Raw genomic sequence first — 18,590 nt, 5'->3', positions numbered from 1 at the left:
GTCCTTAGGTTAGTTAGGTTTAAGTAGTTCTAAGTTCTAGGGAACTGATGACCACAGATGTTAAGTCCCATAGTTCTCAGAGCCATTTTTGAGTTTGCATATCCAACAACTCACATATGTGTCACAACATAATGGAAATATGTTAAACTACCAACTCCCTGCTGCCCACTGTGAAATCTGGAATGCCCACTAGTGTTGGTAAGGACCAGGTTGACTACCACTGCTCTAAATAATGTCGACGAAGTGTTTGGCAATGGACATCCGTGTTCATATTTAAATAATACTTTGAAGTGAAGAAAACTACAGAAAGTGTAAAGTACAGTGGCTGAAATGGGATTTTTGGTGCATATCTCCAGATTATAAGTCAAGTTTTTTATCATTTCGCTATGTACCAGTATTTTGATAGAGGGGAGAACTTAGCAAAGTAAAAAAGTATAGTAGAAAATGGTTAATTTGATCCTTACGCTTTTAAAATGTACTTGAGCTCAATGGTATTGGCTCTAGAGGTATAATGAATTTGATCTTGTTTTCATGAGTAGGTTACAGGTGCTGGTAGTATGTAACAATAATAGGGGATTATTGAAACTATAGCTTGTGAAGCTTGGAGTATAAATGAAAGTTACTTGTGCTTCTACTTGAAAGTTAGGTTACATTTCGTAGACTTTGAAGCTAACGTTATAGTGACTGAGATACTGTGTAATAATAGCAATGTGTGTATTTGTTTCAGATTCAGTCCTTGTCCTTCAGTCTTGAGGAAGAAGAGGAAAATGATGATGATGATTTAGGCCACACCAGTGACTCAGCCGAAGAGAAGTTTGAGCCTCCTGTGAAAAAGAAAATCAGAAAAAATCCTGATGTTGATACAAGTTTTTTGCCAGACCGTGAAAGAGAAGATGAAGAGAACAGATTACGAGAAGAGCTCAGGCAGGTATATTACTATGGTATATATGTTCATTGTGCACAAAGAATAATTTTAGAGCCACCAGTGTGCTATTGCTGGTGTGAACTGTTGTAATGAAATGCAAATGCAGCATTTTGTTGTGGACAGCAAACATACAGATTAGAGAGTAAAGTACAACCATGAAATACAATAGTTTATACAAGTAAAATACGTAAAGTATCTGAGAGTATGTTGGCTAGGCCCTATGGAGAGGATGGCTGATGACAAAATCCATAAGCGAGGAATGAAAACCAGATTGCTTTCCACCACAAGGAAAGGCCAACCCAAGAGCCAGGTGCCTGGACAGTGTGTTGATTATTTTACCAAGATGGAAATCTAAGGATGGAAGGGGGAAAAAACAGAGAACAGAGATGCACAGAGACAAATTTTTGAGGTGTCCGATGACCATCAAGAGCTGTAGTGCCAAAGAAGAAGAAGAAATGTATAACTGCTTATGTAAACTGTTGTAATGAAATACCAATGCTGACATTTTGTTATGGACAGCAAATCTACAGGTTCGTGAGACATATAAGGCCTAGGGCATAGTGTTAATGTCCCATGCATCATGGCTGTAATGGCAGTTGACATGATCTAGAGAGCAAACAGTTTTAAGAGAATGACATGTTTGTTATGTAAATCATTGAAATAATACCTATACAGCAGACGAATATGTGTTAAAGTCTGTATTTTCTGTGGAATGGCATTTTTAGGGGATCAGAACATGAACTATAGACTGATGAAGTAAAACTATTGCCCACCACAATATTTCGTGCCAACTGATGGCGTTGTGGGCACATGATGCTGTAAGGAAAGTGTATAAACATTGCAGATATGAATGAGGAATCATTCAAGTGATGATACAGGTCACAAGTGGTGAAATCCACTGTCATAAGCAACTCTGACAAAGGCCATATTCTTACAGCCTGGCACCTGGGAATGAGTATCTCAGAATCAGTGAAGCTGGTCAGCTGTTTCCGTTCTACCGTCTTGAGCATCTGTGGAAAATGGTAGAAGTATGGCGAAACCACAGATAAGTGGCAAGGTGTTATATGTCCAACCATGTGGATGTCGGAGGCTTGCCCATTCTGTAAAGCAGGATAGCAGGTGATCTGTGGCAGATCTGACAATAGAGTTCAGGCACAAGCATTCTAAAGTACACCATTCAGTGCATACTGTTAAACATGGTGCCTTGCGACAGACAATGCCTGTGTGTTCCCATGTTGACCCAATGACTTGATCAGTTGTGATTGAAGTGGGCACAGGAATAGCAAGATTCGACCACAGATAAATGTGAACATGCCATCTAGCAGGATGAATCTTGTTTGTTGTTGCACCATGTCAGTGTTTGTGTCTATATATGCATTCATCCAGATGAACAGCCACTTGAAACATATTCCACACCAAAAACACAGTTGATGGGGGCAGTATTATGCTGTGGATTCCATGGAATCTGTGATAGTAATCAAAGGCACCATGATAATAGTGGATTATGTGAACGTTAATGTGGACCACCTGCATCCTTTCATGCTTGATGTCTTCCCTGATGGTGATAGAATTTTCCAGGAGGATAACTGTCAGAGTCACAAGGCCAGAATTGTGCTACAGTCATTTGAGGCGTATGATAGTAAACGCACCTTCATGTCTTGCTCATCAAATTTGTGTAATCAGCACAAACTCTAAAAGAAAATTTAATAATCCTGTGTTCATATTACATTTGTTGCTTGAAATAGTGTTTCTTTCCAAGTAGAAATAAATCTCTACTGATCCAATGTTTCCGTAGTTGTTGTCACCAATGTGATTTAAAGTAATGAAATGGTAAAGAGTTTAATGTCCTATGGTTTTATAATTCTCTTTAGGTTTAGTTTTGAAAGGAATTGGCTACTGTCCACTGTTATTCCACTCTAGGAGTGATGGCTGTTGTTTTCAAAGGTGCTTCATGCAGACTAACTAGTTTTTTAATGCTAGTCGGTTTAAGTATTTCATGCCTGAAATGTGTTACAATGCATTAATATACTCTACTTAAAAGTAATTATTCATGGCTACTGCCCAGTTGTCACTTGGTTAATACTTGGGTGGTTACACAATTAGGCAGAATCTAGAAGCTAATTTTGTAGTAGTACATCCTGGATGGCACATTCCACTGATGTGCATGGGACATTCTTACACCTTGGAATTAAATTTAATCCTTTCTTAATATTTATAGTGTTAAACTGAAGTCTGTATTACTTCTAGATCTGTCAATGACTCAATATCCAAGGCAAAATGCTGCATCCTCCCTAACAGTAAGTCTTTAAACCATTCATAAATTATGTCTGATATTCAGTATGATCATAGTTTTGTTAATAAGTGTTGATATGTTAATGAGTCACACTTTCCAGAAGACAAGAAGTGCTGCATGTGCATGATGGCCTTGGTCCATGGCTTTCAGGATGCCCTGTTAGAAGAATACAAGATCAGTTTCACATGAAACCTGTTTCTGAAATCAAAGCAACCATTCTGTTCAGTGTGCCTCATTATGTTTAACATATGTACTAAGCTTCTCCAATAGATGGATGCCAACAATGTTGGATAGTAGTTTTGTGTGTCATTTTAGCTACACTTCTTGTAGATGTGTGGGACCTATGCTTTCATCCAAGTAGTAGGTTAAGTTTTTTGTTCAAGTACCTGTGATATATTATTGTTAAGAGAGGGACAAATTCTGCATAGAGTCTGATAGTAATTTCATCATGCCAAGGGACCTTGTTCAGTTGTAGTAATTTCAGCTGTTTTTCAATGTAACTGCATCACTCCTCTTTGTAGTGGAACCAGAATTAAAGTGGGGCAGCTTTCCTTGGTCTTCCATTGTAAAGAAACATTTGAAAATTCATTTCTGTTTCTGTTTTGTCACCCTCAGTTTCAGATCCTGTATAATACATGAGTTCTGCACACTAACACTTTTAATATATTCCTGGCTTTTCTTTTGGAGTTGTAACAAGTCTTTTGATAACATTCTGCTACCATAGTCATTGAAGGCTTTACACATTGCTGTTTTGATATCCATACTCTTTCCATTTATCATCTCTGTACGTTGAACTCTTTGTTTTGTTTTACACATAATATGTAGTAGTTGTGTTTCTTTATAAGTTTATTTACGGAAACTATACCGTAGTGGCTGTCTTCTGTCTTGATCTTTTACGTTGTCATCATCATCATCATCATCATCATGTACAATGATGACTTCAGTCTTAAGACACATTTGATACAGCTCTCCATGACAGTCTGTGCTGTGAAAGCCTCTTCATCTGCAATAACTATCACAATCTTCATCTATTTAAACCTGCTTGCTGCTGCGCATGGAAATTCTTACACCTTCAGGCTGTGGTCTCCTGCTACAATTTTTATCCTCCACACTTCCTTCCATGACAAATTTACAATTCCTTGGTGCCACAGGATGCATCATGTCAACCAATCCCTTCTTTCAGTCAAGATGTGCCATCAGTTTCTTTTTTCCCCAATTTGATTCAGTACTTCTTAATTTTTTACTCACTCTTCCCATCTAATCTCCAGCATTCTTCTATAGCACCCATTTCAGAAGCTTTTACTCTTTTCTTGTCTGAACTACTTGTTACTCACATTTCATTTCCATAAAAGACTACACTCCAGCCAAATACCTTCAGAAAAGACTTCCTCAAACTTAAATTTATAGTAGATGTTAACAAATTCCTCTTTTCCAGAAATGCTTTTCTTGCTATTGTCACTCTTTCATTTTGTATCCTCTCTCCTTCAACCATCATCGGGTATTTTGCTTCCCAAATAGCAAAACTCATGCACTACTTTTAGCATCTCATTTCCTACTCTTATTCCCACAGTATCAACTGATTTAATTTGACTACATTCCATTACTCTTCTATCACTTTTGTTGATGTTCATCTCAAAACATCTTTTCAAAACACTATGCATTCCGTTCAGCTGCTCTCACAAATCATTTTCTCTCTGTAACAGAATCACAGTGTCATCAGCTAACCGTAAAGTTTTTATTTCCTCTCTGTGAACTTCAGTTCCCGTTCTAAATTTCTCTTTGCGTTCCTTTGCTGCTTGCCCAATCAACAGATTGAATAACATCAGGGAGAGGTTACAACCTTGTCACACTCCCTTCTCCACTACAGCTTTACTTTCTTGCTGTTCTACTTTTATAACTGCAGTCTGGTTTCTGTACAAATTGTAAATAACAGTTCACTCCCTATACTTCATCCTTGCTACTTTCAAAATTTTTCAAGGAGTATAGTCCAGTCAGCATTGCCAAAAGCTTTCTCTGAATCTACAAATGCTAGAAACATTGGTTTGGCTTTCTACAACTTATCTTCTAAGACAAATTATAGGGTCAGTACTGCTTCATCTGTTGCTGTATTTCTCTGGAACCAAAACTGATGTTCCCGTATGTTAGCTTCTATCACCTATTACATTCTTCTGTAATTAATCCTTGTCAGTATTTTGTCACCATGGCTTATATTAAACTGATGTTTCAGTAGTATTCACACCTATCTTCTTTGGATCTGGAATTACTATAGTCTTCGTGAAGTCTGAGGGTATTTTGCCTATCTTGTAAGTCTTGCATGTCAAGTGAAATTATTTTGTCATTGCTGCTCAGAGGACCTTAGTAGTTCGGAGGGATTGTCATATACACCAGAAACCATGTTTCACTTATGTCTTTCAGTTCTAAGTCATATTCTCCTTGCAGTATCTTCATCTACTTCTTCTTCTCTAACATTGTCCTCTAGTTGATCTCCATCATGTAGACCCACTGTATATTCAATCCACCTTTCAGCTTTCCCTACTTTGTCTGACTTACCTCTTGATATTCATATAGCTGCTTGTCTTTTTCTCCAAATATCTCTTTGATTTTCCTGTAGGCTACATTTATCTTTTGCCCAGTTATACATGCCTCTACAGCCACACATTTGCCCTCTATTCCTGCAGAGCTGTTTTGCACTTTCTGTTAATCTCATGTTGTAGTTGTCTGTATTTCCTTTCACATGCTTAATTTTCTGAATTTTTATATTTTCTTATTTCACAAATTAAATTCAATATCATCAGAAATTTTGAATAGGACTTGTCTTTTTAACTTAGTCATCTGTTACATTCCACATTTCATTTCTCAAAGCTACCCATTCATCTTCTGCTGTATTACTTTCCCTTGCTGTAGCCCAAAATGGTGAAATGCTCTCTCTGAAATTCTCAGCAACCTCTGGTTTCTTTAATTTATCCAGATTCTGTCTTCCTTAATTTCCTATGTTTTTGTTATTTCTTCAACTTTTAAATTTGGCAACCAATGGATTACAGTCAGAGGCCATATCTGTTACTGGAAATGTCTAACAGTTTAAAATTTGGTCTCCAATCCACAGCCTTACCATTATGCAATCTATGTGATATCTTCTAGTGTCCCCAATTGTCACCCACATATACAGCCTTCTTTCATACTACTTAAACCATATGTTAGCAATGATTATATTATCCTCTGTGCAAAATACTACCAGGCAGGTTCTACGATCAAATTCCACCTCCTCACCGTAATTAAATTTTCCTCCCCCGTAATTATTTCAATAATTTCATTTATCTAATCACACATTCTTTCAGTTTTTTCATCATCTGTGGAACTAGTTGGTATATGAACTTGTATTGATGTGGTGGTTGTTGACTTCATATCTGTCTTGGCTACTATAATGTGTTCACTATGCTGTTCACAGTAGTTTACGCACATTCCTATTTTGTAATTCATTATTCAACCTACTCCTGCATTATCCCTATTTGATTTAATGGTGGAATCCTGTACTGACATGATCAGAAGTCCTGTTCTTCCTGTTACCACACTTCACTAATTCTCACAGTATCTAGTTTCAGCTTATCTTCTACTTCTCTTAAATTCTCTGACCTACCTATTTGATTAAGGGATCAAACATTACACCTCCCTCCCCTCCCAATCTTTAGAATGCCAGTTTTGTTTTTCCTAATGATGACATATTCCTGGTTAGCCCCATCTGTAGATCTGAATGGGGGATTATTTTACCTCTGGAATATTTTATTGAAGAGGAAGCCAACATCATTAAGCCATATATTCAAGCTGCAGGCCCCTATGGAGATGTGTAACAGCTGTAGCTTGCCCTTGCTTTTAGCAGGTTCCAGTGCAGTAAGGCCACATAGGCTCTTCTTACAAGACCAGATCAGTCAGTCATCCGGACTGTTGTCCCTGCGACTACTGAAAAGGCAGCTGCCCCTCATGAAGAACCATTGGTTAGTCTAGCCTCTCCATAGATATATCTCATTTGTGGTTGAACATATGGTGCTGTTATCTGCATCATTGAAAAAACACGCCACCCCACCTGAGCAAGATCCATGGTTTTGGAGGGGAATCTATTATAGTAGGCATGTATTTGTCAAATGCGTGATCAACTGTTTGTCTAAACTGGAGCTGTAGTTCCTGTTCATGTGCCTGTCCAGAGCAAAATTTGTATAGTTCCTCTTTGAGATGTAATACTGGTGTCTCTTTATGTAGTTACTAAATATATATAGAGCAGATGTTGAGTCGCAGGCAGGCACGACAAAAAAAAACTGCTAAACATTTGAGGTTTTGGCCAAAAGGCCTCATTCTAAAGTAGACAACACACACATTGACACAAGCACAACTCACACATGACCACTGTATCTGGCCACTGAGGTCTCGGTGGCTAGAGAGAGTAGTCGAACGTGGATGCACACGCACGTGTGTGTGTGTGTGTGTGTGTGTGTGTGTGTGTGTGTGTGTTTTGTTTGCTTTAGAAGAAGGTCATTTGGCCAAAAACTCATATGTTTAACAGTTTTTTTTTTTAACATCTCCTCTAAGTAGTGGTTAGCAATCTATTCTTTTCATAATTTTTTCATTATTCCGTCATGGATTTTCCATTGTTTGATTTAATTAACATGTACATCTTTCTACTAGTTTTATTTGTCATTTGTACTTTGCCAGTCATTTGGCTGTGGCTACATCGTGATCAGTGATAATTGTTTCAGTATGAGCATCCTCAAAGAGGTCAAATCTATTTGTTGCCATTAGATCTAATATTTCTCTGTGATGAGTGGAATTTCAAACTATCCATTTCAAATAGTTTTCAGAGAAAACATTGAGTATTGTTTGTCTGTATGTCTTGTTGTGCCCACCACCTACAAAACTGTAATCATAGCAATTCACTGTTGGATAATTAGAGGCTACTACGATTATGATGGTGTGTTAAGCCCTTCCTTAGCTTTTATATTCAATGCATTCTCTTTTTATCTTTTGCTGCCTCGTATCATTATATTTTTACTGGATTCCGTTGAATTTCATTCTGTTTGTCTGAATTATGATTTATGAAATGAATTGATATTTGTATGTGGAATTCCTTTCCAGTGAAATTTTTGGTTCCAGACTGTCTCCCTTACAATTAGATAATGCAGTTGTTTTTTGCCAGTTATATCCTTGGCTACATTTGTACTTCAGCTTATGACTGACTTTCTTTACCTCGTTTTCTATTCATATTGTGCAACTGTTTTCATAAGAAAATTGTATTTCATACTTTCAGTCTTCATCACTTGTTACATAGCAGAAAGGTATCTCAAACCTAGGACCTTGTGATTTTGGGTTTAATTTGGAAAGAAATATATTCTAAAAATGTTCTCGGCAGCTGCTTTATAATTATGTAATTAATTTTTAATGAGAAAGTATCTTTAACCTCGTGTTGTTGAAACCAAACAATTCTGTATAATTGTGATAAGCACTAATATGTTTTCTTTAACTCCCAGGAATGGGCAGCCAAACAATCATCCCTGAAGGAGGAAGAAATAGAAATAACATTCAGTTACTGGGATGGCTCAGGTCATAGGAGAACAGTACGGATGAAAAAAGGTTTGACATTTTGTTACAGTTGCTACAGTGTATAAGAAATGTATCAAGAACATTGATTTAGTGAACAATGTGAGATAAAACTATTAATTGTGGTGAATTATATTATTACAGTTTGCTATAGTTCTTATCTTAAGTCTGATTAAAAGATTTGTTATTGCCCAAGTTCATAACAGTACCTGCAACTGTTCAACTGATACACTCAAATTACTGACAAAAATGTTGAAACACATTATTGAAGCTAATTTAATCTCACACATAATGACATTCCCTTAGATTAGATTAGATTAGATTAATACTTGTTCCATAGATCATGAATACGACACTTCATAATGATGTGGAACGTGCCAGGTTAATAAAAGATGTCTGTACAAGATATTACATTACACAAAATATTGCATGACACTAATGTTTAAGTTGTTTTTTTTTCCCTTAATTTATATCTAAAAATTCAGCCAGTGAGTAGAAGGAGTTGTCATCTAGAAATTCTTTTAATTTATTTTTAAATGTTGGTTGGCTATCTGTCAGGCTTTTGATGCTGTTTGGTAGGTGACCAAAGACTTTTGTGGCAGCATAATTTACCTCTTTCTGTGCCAAAGTCAGATTTAACCCTGCATAGTGAAGATCATTCTTTCTCCTGGTGTTATAGCTATGCACACTGCTATTACTTTTGAACTGGGTTGGATTATTAACAACAAATTTCATAAGTGAATATATATTCTGTGAGGTTACTGTCAGGATCCCTAGATCCTTAAATAGATGTCTGCAGGATGACCGTGGGTGGGCTCCAGCAATTATTCTGATTACACGTTTTTGAGCAATGAATACTTTTCTACTCAATGATGAATTACCCCAGAATATAATGCCATACGAAAGCAGTGAATGAAAGTAGGCATAGTAAGCTAATTTACTGAGATTCTTATCACCAAAATTTGCAATAACCCTAATAGCATACGTAGCTGAACTCAGACGTTTCAGCAGACCATCAATGTGTTGCTTCCAGTTTAACCTCTCATCAATGGACACACCTAAAAATTTTGAAAATTCTATCTTAGCTACAGACTTCTGTTCAAAGTCTATATTTATTACTGGAGTTGTGCCATTTACTGTACGGAACTGTAGATGCTGTGTTTTATCAAAATTTAAAGAGAGTCCGTTTGCTGAGAACCACTTAATAATTTTGTGAAAAACATAATTTACAATTACATCACTGAGTTCTTGGTTTTTGGATGTTATTACTATACTTGTATCATCAGCAAAAAGAACTAACTTTGCATCTTCATCAATGTGGAATGGTAAGTCATTAATGTATATCAAGAACAGTAAAGGACCAAGACCGAACCCTGTGGGACCCCGTACTTGATTAGCCCCCCCCCCCCCCCCCCCCCTCCCCCCAGTTTGAGGAATCAGCTTTTGTTTTAACATTACATGAACCACGTATTTCAACTTTCTGCATTCTTCCAGTTAAGTATGAATTAAACCATTTGTGCACTGCCCCCCTCAAACCATAATGATGTAGCTTATCTAAAAGAATTCCACGATTTACACAATCAAAGGCCTTTGAGAGATCACAAAAAATACCAATGGGTGATGTCCGGTTATTCAGAGCATTTAATATTTGATCAGTGAAATCGTATATAGCATTTTCTGTTGAAAAGCTTTTCTGAAAACCAAACTGACATTTTGTTAGTACTTTATTTTTACAAATATGGGAGGCTACTCTTGAACACATTACTTTCTCAAAAATTTTTGATAGAGCTGTCAGAAGAGAGATTGGGCGGTAGTTGTTGACATCCGACGTATCCCTCTTTTTATGCAATGGTTTTACAATGGCATATTTCAGTCTATTGGGGAAAACCCCCTGCTCCAAAGAGCTATTACATACGTGGCTGAGAATGCTACTTATCTGTGGGGAACAAGCTTTAAGTACCTTGCTGGAAATGCCATCAATTCCGTAAGAAATATTTATATGAACAGATCTGTCAGAGATTCTGATTGCAAATTTGACAGTGTATGCAAAGAGAAAAATTGTATTTCAGTCACTAACAGTACTTAGCAAGCAACAACAACAACAACAACAACAATAATAATAATGTGGAGAGCATAAAATATAAGTAATGTAAAAGAGTCAATACAGTTAAACAATCAAAATGAGACTGGAAAGAAAGAGACTTGAATAAAGATTTAATGAAGCAGAATATGAGAAGTAAATAATGTAGCAGAAGGGACTTGAGTTAGCTGCGTAAATATGTAATACTATCTTTCCAATTGGAATACTGAATACAGAAATCATTAAAAATCAAGAAAATAGTGTTTTTTGCATCTACATCTACATCTACATCCATACTCCACAAGCCACCCGACGGTGTGTGGCGGAGGGTACCTTGAGTACATCTATCAGTTCTCCCTTCTATTCCAGTCTCGTATTGTTCGTGGAAAGAAGGATTGTCGGTATGCCTCTGTGTGGGCTCTAATCTCTCTGATTTTATCCTCATGGTCTCTTCGCGAGATATACGTAGGAGGGAGCAATATACTTCTTGACTCTTCGGTGAAGGTATGTTCTCGAAACTTTGACGAAAGCCCGTACCGAGCTACTGAGCGTCTCTCCTGCAGAGTCTTCCACTGGAGTTTATCTATCATCTCCGTAACGCTTTCGCGATTACTAAATGATCCTGTAACAAAGCGCGCTGCTCTCCGTTGGATCTTCTCTATATCTTCTATCAACCCTATCTGGTACGGATCCCACACTGCTGAGCAGTATTCAAGCAGTGGGCGAACAAGCATACTGTAACCTGCTTCCTTTGTTTTCGGATTGCATTTCCTTAGGATTCTTCCAATGAATCTCAGTCTGGCATCTGCTTTACCGACGATCAACATTATATGATCATTCCATTTTAAATCACTCCTAATGCGTACTCCCAGATAATTTATGGTATTAACTGCTTCCAGTTGCTGACCTGCTATTTTGTAGCTGAATGATAAAGGATCTATCTTTCTGTGTATTCACAGCACATTACACTTGTCTACATTGAGATTCAATTGCCATTCCCTGCACCATGCATCAATTCGCTGCAGATCCTCCTGCATTTCAGTACAATTTTCCATTGTTACAACCTCTCGATACACCACAGTATATGCAGATAAAACCTTCATAAGTTGAAGGAGTCAGAGGTTGTTGAGAGTTTCAGAGGGCGCTGTACATGCTGAAGGGAATGAGACAGGGTTGTAGACTGTCCCTAGTGTTGTTCAATATGTACACTGCAGATGACAGAGTGATTATGTCAGTGACAGCAAAGGACTTGGAATAGCAGCTTAACAGGATGGATAGCATATTGAAAAGGAATTATTAGATAGACATCAATAAAAGTAATACAAGGATAATGGAATGTAGTTGAATTAAATCAGACAAAAACTTAGGGATTTAGTTTAGAAAACAAGGTACTACAAGTAGTAGACGAGTTTTGTTATTTGGACAGCAAAATAATTGATGATAACTGAAGTAAAGAGGGTATCAAATGCAGACTGACAATATCAAGAAAAACATTTCTTTAAAAGAGGAATTTGTTAGCATCTAATATCAGTGTAAGTGTTAGAAATTTTTTTCTGGAGATATTTGTGTGGACTGTAGCCTTGTATGGAAGTGAAATATGAACAATAATCAGTTCTGGTAAGGGGATAATAGGAACTCTTGAAATGCAGTGCTGTAGAAGAAAGCTGAAGATTAGATGGGATAAATCAAATAAAAAATGAAGAGGTAGTATACTGAATTGGGGAAAAAAGAAATTTATGGCATATCTTGACCAAAAGAAGGGATTGGTTGATGGGACACATTCTGAGGCATCAAGGAATTGTAAATTTGGTCATAGAAGGAAGTGTAAGGGGTAAAAATTGTAGGAGACCAAGGCCTGAATGCAGTAATTGTAAGCAAGTTCATGCAGATATAGGTTGTGGTACTTATGCAGGGATGAAGGGGCTTTCACACAATGGACTAGCATGGAGAACTGCATCAAACCAGTCTTTGGGCTGAAGACGACAACAACAAAAACTGACATCAAATTATATGTACCCCCTTGCAGGGGTTATGTTAGACATACAATGTGGACTACTTAAAAAGAAAACTAAAAGCATTCTTCTGGTGATCTTAAAACCAAGGAACAGTATTTGCATAGTAGGCAAATCCTTAACTAATGTTTAATGAAATTTGCAGCACACAATATCACTAGGCTTCCACAAGGAGTTGAAGGCTATTAGTAACAAACCAAAGGTTTTAAACCAAGGCTGATAGCTTTTCTCCAGACAAATACTTTCTTTTTTCCTGCAGGAATACTTCAGGCCTATGTAACAATAGTGTGAAAAGAAAAGTTGCTACTGACTGTATAATGGAGATTCTGAGTCGCAGACAGCCACAACAAAAAGACTGTCACAAATATAGCTTTCGGCCAGTAAGGCCTTTGTCAAAATTAGACAACAAACACACACATACACACTCACACAAACACAACTCACACACGACTGCAGTTTCAGGCAACTGAGACCACAGTTGCCCGAGACTGCAGTCATGTGTGTATGAGTTGGGTTTGCATGAGTATGTATGTATGTGTTTGTCGTCTAATTTTGATGAAGGTCGTACTGGCCGAAAGCTACATTTGTGAAGCCTTTATGTTGTGCCTATCTGTGACTCAGCACCTCTGCTATATGGTGGGTAGCAACTTTCCTTTTCACCATGTTGTTACATTCCATCCTGGATTTTCCATTGTTTGATTCAGGCCTGTGTAATTGATTTTTGTTAACTCACTAAAATGAATTGAAAAGTAGGCAGCACTGTTCATTTCTTTTCAGCCATACTCCATGTCAAAGATGTTTTTCATGCCATGATTGGGGGAACAGTGCACTTAATCTAATCCAAAAAGGATTGCTTACATAATACAGCCATCATAATTTTGGTTTCCCATGATTTTACCAAAATATTCCAGGCAAATATCAGGATGGTGTTTCCTGATAAGCTGTGGCTAACAACTGCCTCTTTCCTTGCCCGATATGAAGAGGATTTCATAGTTCTATCCTTTATTGTACTACTTTGTTATCTTTTAATAAGTTATGAATCTATTATGACATTGTATCACTGGTTGAGAGCTCTAATTTTATAAAGACTACATTAGCTCTCTGCTCACAACAAACTTCAAAACTTTTATTACTGAAGGGTTGCTGGTAAAGTTCTTGTGAAGAAGTTACGGTCCGTGTTCATACTGAATGTTTTCCTTGATGTTTAATTGGTGTACTGCGACATTTTGGCTGTTTAGCCATTCTGAAGTGAAATGTTTGACCTGTTAACTATGTATATTTTGGGTTACAGTTATATAATTTCGTGGTCAGCTTGTAGTTGGCCAGGCTTGAGAGCTGCAGCCATCATATTTTATTCTTCCAGTAGCACACAGATAAGCCATTTACAATTGTGAAGGAGTCCTGAACTGTGTGCAGCGCAGTGATTTGGCTGTTTGTTACTGTCTGTACTGAACCAAATATGATGGCTACAGCCCTCAAGCCCAGCCACCCATGGCTACCCATGAAACTTTGATTGTAACCCAAAACAGATATACTTAACAAGGTTAAACATTTTGCCTGAGATTGGCTACACAACCAAAACATCAAAGGGCGCCAAATAAAATAGAAATAAAAAACAGCAAATGTAGGAAATGTATTTCTTTCAAAAATGTTATCATTTTACGACCAAATTTTTTCCCCAGGTTGTTTGATTTTCTCACCAGTTGAGAGTGTCAACAGTCTTAGGCTAGAGACCTGAATTCATGCCAGATAAATTCACAGCTGAGCATTTCTCTTTCATATTTTCTTCAGTAAGGTATCTTATGGTTACAGAACCTCGTGCACTGTCTCTTGCTATCAGTCTCACATGCCTAAGTGTGACTGCTTGGTATTTAGTAATTTAATGGTGTTTCTTGTGTAACCCAATGTGTAAATGGAAATATGCAAATTAAACCTCAACTAGTCTAAGATTTGCTGTCACTTATCATACCTTTTATGTCTGTGCCCTGAGTTTTATGCTATTTCTGACCTCTTTTCTTTTGCTTGTATACCAGGATTGCTATGCCTCCTGCTCTTTCCTGGATTTACTACAGTGTCTTGTCAGTATAGTTGCCATCAATAGCAACCAGTATTACATTACATTGTGTGCTCTGTGATCAAGTATAGGCACAGCAGCTGACTTCAGTCCTCTGTAACTAGCATATATAAATGCTGCAAGCTGTTGTGCAGTGCATGGTAGAGAGCAAATTATATCAGTATTAGCCCTGTACTATACCATTTGCATTTGAAGTGGATGAAAAATGACATACTGTATGCCCCATAAATTCTCTTATCTTACAGGAGGTCTGTCCAATCTGACATGCTGAAACCTGTCCAGAAATTATTTGTACAGGAAGAGCACACACACACACACACACACACACACACACACACACTGTCAAAACTTTAGATGCTAAGACTCACTGCAAGCATTTAAAAACGATGTTGAAAACTGCCAAATTTGTAGCTTGCTAGGTGGTTGGAAGGATGTACACCCTTTCCATAGCTGCAACAGTGTATACGCAACACAGTGGGTGCATAGCTCTGGTTGTGGCACAATGTAAACAGGTAACTTGGCACAATGTGATCATAATTTTATTTCAGTTTCCCTGACAGTTTCTCTGGCACTGTTGTTCACAGCTACTGTTTGCTGGAATTTGCAATTCACTTGATATCCATAATAATCAGCAGTTGCCTTTGCAGGTCGATAAGTGTTAACAATGGAGATAAAATTGAATTAATTTTCCTTCTGATTTCTTCATATATGCTAGCTAATAGCATTTGCTTTGCGTAGATTGCAGACTTTCAGAGTAATGTGGAATCCAAGTAATGTTTTCAATCTTGCAGAGATTAAATATGAAGCGTGTGGTATGCAGTTGAAATCATCTACTTCTACAGAAGACCTAGTTACTTATTAGTTGATTTCTTGGACAGTCTTTCAAATTATGTCTAACATTTTGTTAGAAATTATGGAAACATTAGAAGAAACAGTAAATAACAAATGATATAGTGAATTGTGGTTTGAACGATGAATGTTGTGGTAATTAATGTCCAAAACAAAATCTCAGTGTCTCTCTAGTCTGCAGAAAATATAGGTGTTAATAGCTTTCAGTGACACAGAAAATTCTATAAGTTTTTTGGTTAATGAAGGAGGGAGAAAACGCTTAAAGTCAAGCAGTGCCAAAAGCCAGTTCCGTTTTGTAAAACTTGAAAGTGAATTGTATAAAAGGCACAAAGCATTACATGGCATACAAAATATACACCAAAATGGAACTCTCAGAATTGTTGAAGAAAAATTACTTGAAAAATTTAGAACTGCTTCTGAGAATCTACGCACTGTTACCCAGAGCGATCTACATGAGTGGGCCGTGTGAAATGCAAGTGAGAATAACATTACTGATTTGAAGGTTTCTTTGACCTAGTTAAACAGATTCAGGAAATTATATGGAAAATGAAGTTGCAAAATTACGAAGTTTACTTCAAGTAAATGTGTAGAGATGTCTTTAATAGGTAATTCTGTAAATTTGTAGTTTACATAAAGACAAAGCTTCTTGTTACCCCCTAAAATACTGTTGTATAAAGCCAAGAACTGTGCAAGAACTGCATGCAAACTGCACTTTGTCTGAAGTGGAAGAAAGACGAAGTGGTTTGCGCACTCATATACAACGATGTCAGTGATAAGTATCAGTGGGTTACTTTTTCTGCAGCTTTATGAGTCTCTTCAGGAATGTCGAGGTAAATTAAGACAAAAATTTTAAAAAATGACTGTTTGGTTGCAAAAATGCATAAAAATGGAAGAGGATAATTTTCTGCATTACATCCAGAACTACTTCTTGCCAGTTACAACAAATAATTTGTTGGACTCTTGGCCTGGACGTAACATGACATCTGTCTTAAGAAGGTACAAAAAGATTCACCTACTTGATAATGAAATTTTTTGACACTTTAAAGCGTTTTTTTAGAAAATTATTGGACAGTATAATTTCTGATAATTCTTTGTTATTTTAGGTTTATCAGCAGAATAGTGTGGTTAAACTTCAGTCATTTGTGAATTGTGAATTTGCATCAACAGGTTTTATGAATTTGCTAAGTTATGCCTAGCATGCAGTGCAATATGCAGAACAATGGCTGTGACCATTTCTTACTCCATCCCACTTCTGTCTAAATAAAACTAATAATTACTGTGATGTGCCTAAATGTATTAATGTTTCTTTTGTGAGGTGTACCTGCTGTAAAGAAAGTGTTTGTTTTCATCATCCAGTACACACTTCCCATTTTTTGAAGACTTCTGGAAATAATCAAGGAACTATCTCATTGTTAGTAAAATATACTGTATTCAAAACTTATCATAAGAGATGGCTACAGATATTGTTATGAAATATTTCTTGATAACATATTAAAGTCCTGATTGATGGAAGTACACTGCCTTGATTTTCTTTCCTCTGCTAGTCACTTTTGTAACAATTACATCTGCAATAGTTTAGATGACAATATGAAGTGCAAGTTATTTAAAAAATTAATGATTTGAGACATTTTTGGTGAGGTTTAAGTGCTTAAAATTCACATGTGTGCACTTTGAAATTTGAGTTGCATGACATTCGATTCTCCTCAAGGCTCCGAATAGTGTACCAGGCAGGAAGGGCTGCACGAACCACTGTTATAAATGGTTCTTCATGTTGCAAAAATGAGTAACTTTAATGTTTTTTAAAAAACGATACTTGAAGTGCCCTTAGCAGCTAAAATTTTGACAGTGCATTTCTTTCAGTATATTCTTCTTGTATGAAAAATTTAAGTTAGGTAATGACGTATCAGATAGGACCATTATCTTGTTATGATACGATACGATATGGTATAGTAGTTATTGCAATGCCTGTGTTATTTGATTACAATGCAAAGTTCCTTTGGACATGTATGCAAGTTCAGAGGAACACGCACTGAAGCGACTACATGTACTGCATTATATATAATGGATATACAAGTACAGGTTGTAGAAGTATGTTTGATGGCATATGGAAGTTTGGTCTGACTGTGAGTCATGCACAGATAGCCAAATGGTAAGGCGACTGCTTGCGATAAGCGGGAAATGCAGGTTCGAGTCCCAGTCCGGCAGAAATTTTCATTGTCGTCATTCCATCCTACAGCTGGTGGTTGCCCTTATTTGCAATTGCGAATACATTTAATGTATTTTATAATGCAGTGCCTGTTCCTTTAAACATGCATGCATGTCCAAAGGAACTTTGCATCATAATCAGAATAACACAGGCACTGCAATACCATATTTTTCTGCCGATACCAGGCAAGTGACTTTAAAGTACAACGTCTGGCCTGTATGGGAATATACATGATGGACGAGTACAGGTTGTAGATGCATGTTTGATGACATAAGGAAGTTTGGTCTTGCTGTGAGTCATGCACAGATAGCCAAATGGTAAGGCGACTGCTCATGATAAGCAGGAAATCCAGGTTTGAGTACCGGACCGGCACAAATTTTCATTGTTATCATTCCATTCTACAGCTGGTAGTTGCCCTTATTAGCAGTTGTGAATATGTTTAATGTATTCCATTGTTATTCTCATGATCCTTACATGATATATGTGACAAATATAATAGAATTATTGTACAGTCTAGCTCAAATGCCAGTTGCGTAAATTTTCAGAACATAATTTTACAACATCACTT

The 18,590-nt window shown here is 37.0% G+C and overlaps 1 protein-coding gene across 1 annotated transcript in view; it reads left to right on the top strand.

The window, feature by feature from the left end:
* LOC126188138 (protein FAM50 homolog) overlaps positions 1–18,590 on the top strand; it is a 127,775-nt gene that overhangs the window by 78,031 nt on the left and 31,154 nt on the right. The window contains exons 4-5 of the mRNA XM_049929628.1: positions 728–928; positions 8,732–8,834. Coding sequence (XP_049785585.1) covers positions 728–928; positions 8,732–8,834 — 304 coding nt within the window. The remainder of the gene's footprint in view (positions 1–727; positions 929–8,731; positions 8,835–18,590) is intronic.

This window comes from Schistocerca cancellata, chromosome 5 (assembly GCF_023864275.1).
Source record: "Schistocerca cancellata isolate TAMUIC-IGC-003103 chromosome 5, iqSchCanc2.1, whole genome shotgun sequence".
NCBI classification, from domain to species: Eukaryota; Metazoa; Arthropoda; class Insecta; order Orthoptera; family Acrididae; genus Schistocerca; species Schistocerca cancellata.
The sequence above is the reverse complement of the archived record's forward strand: the minus strand, read 5'-3'. Positions and strand labels throughout refer to the sequence as shown.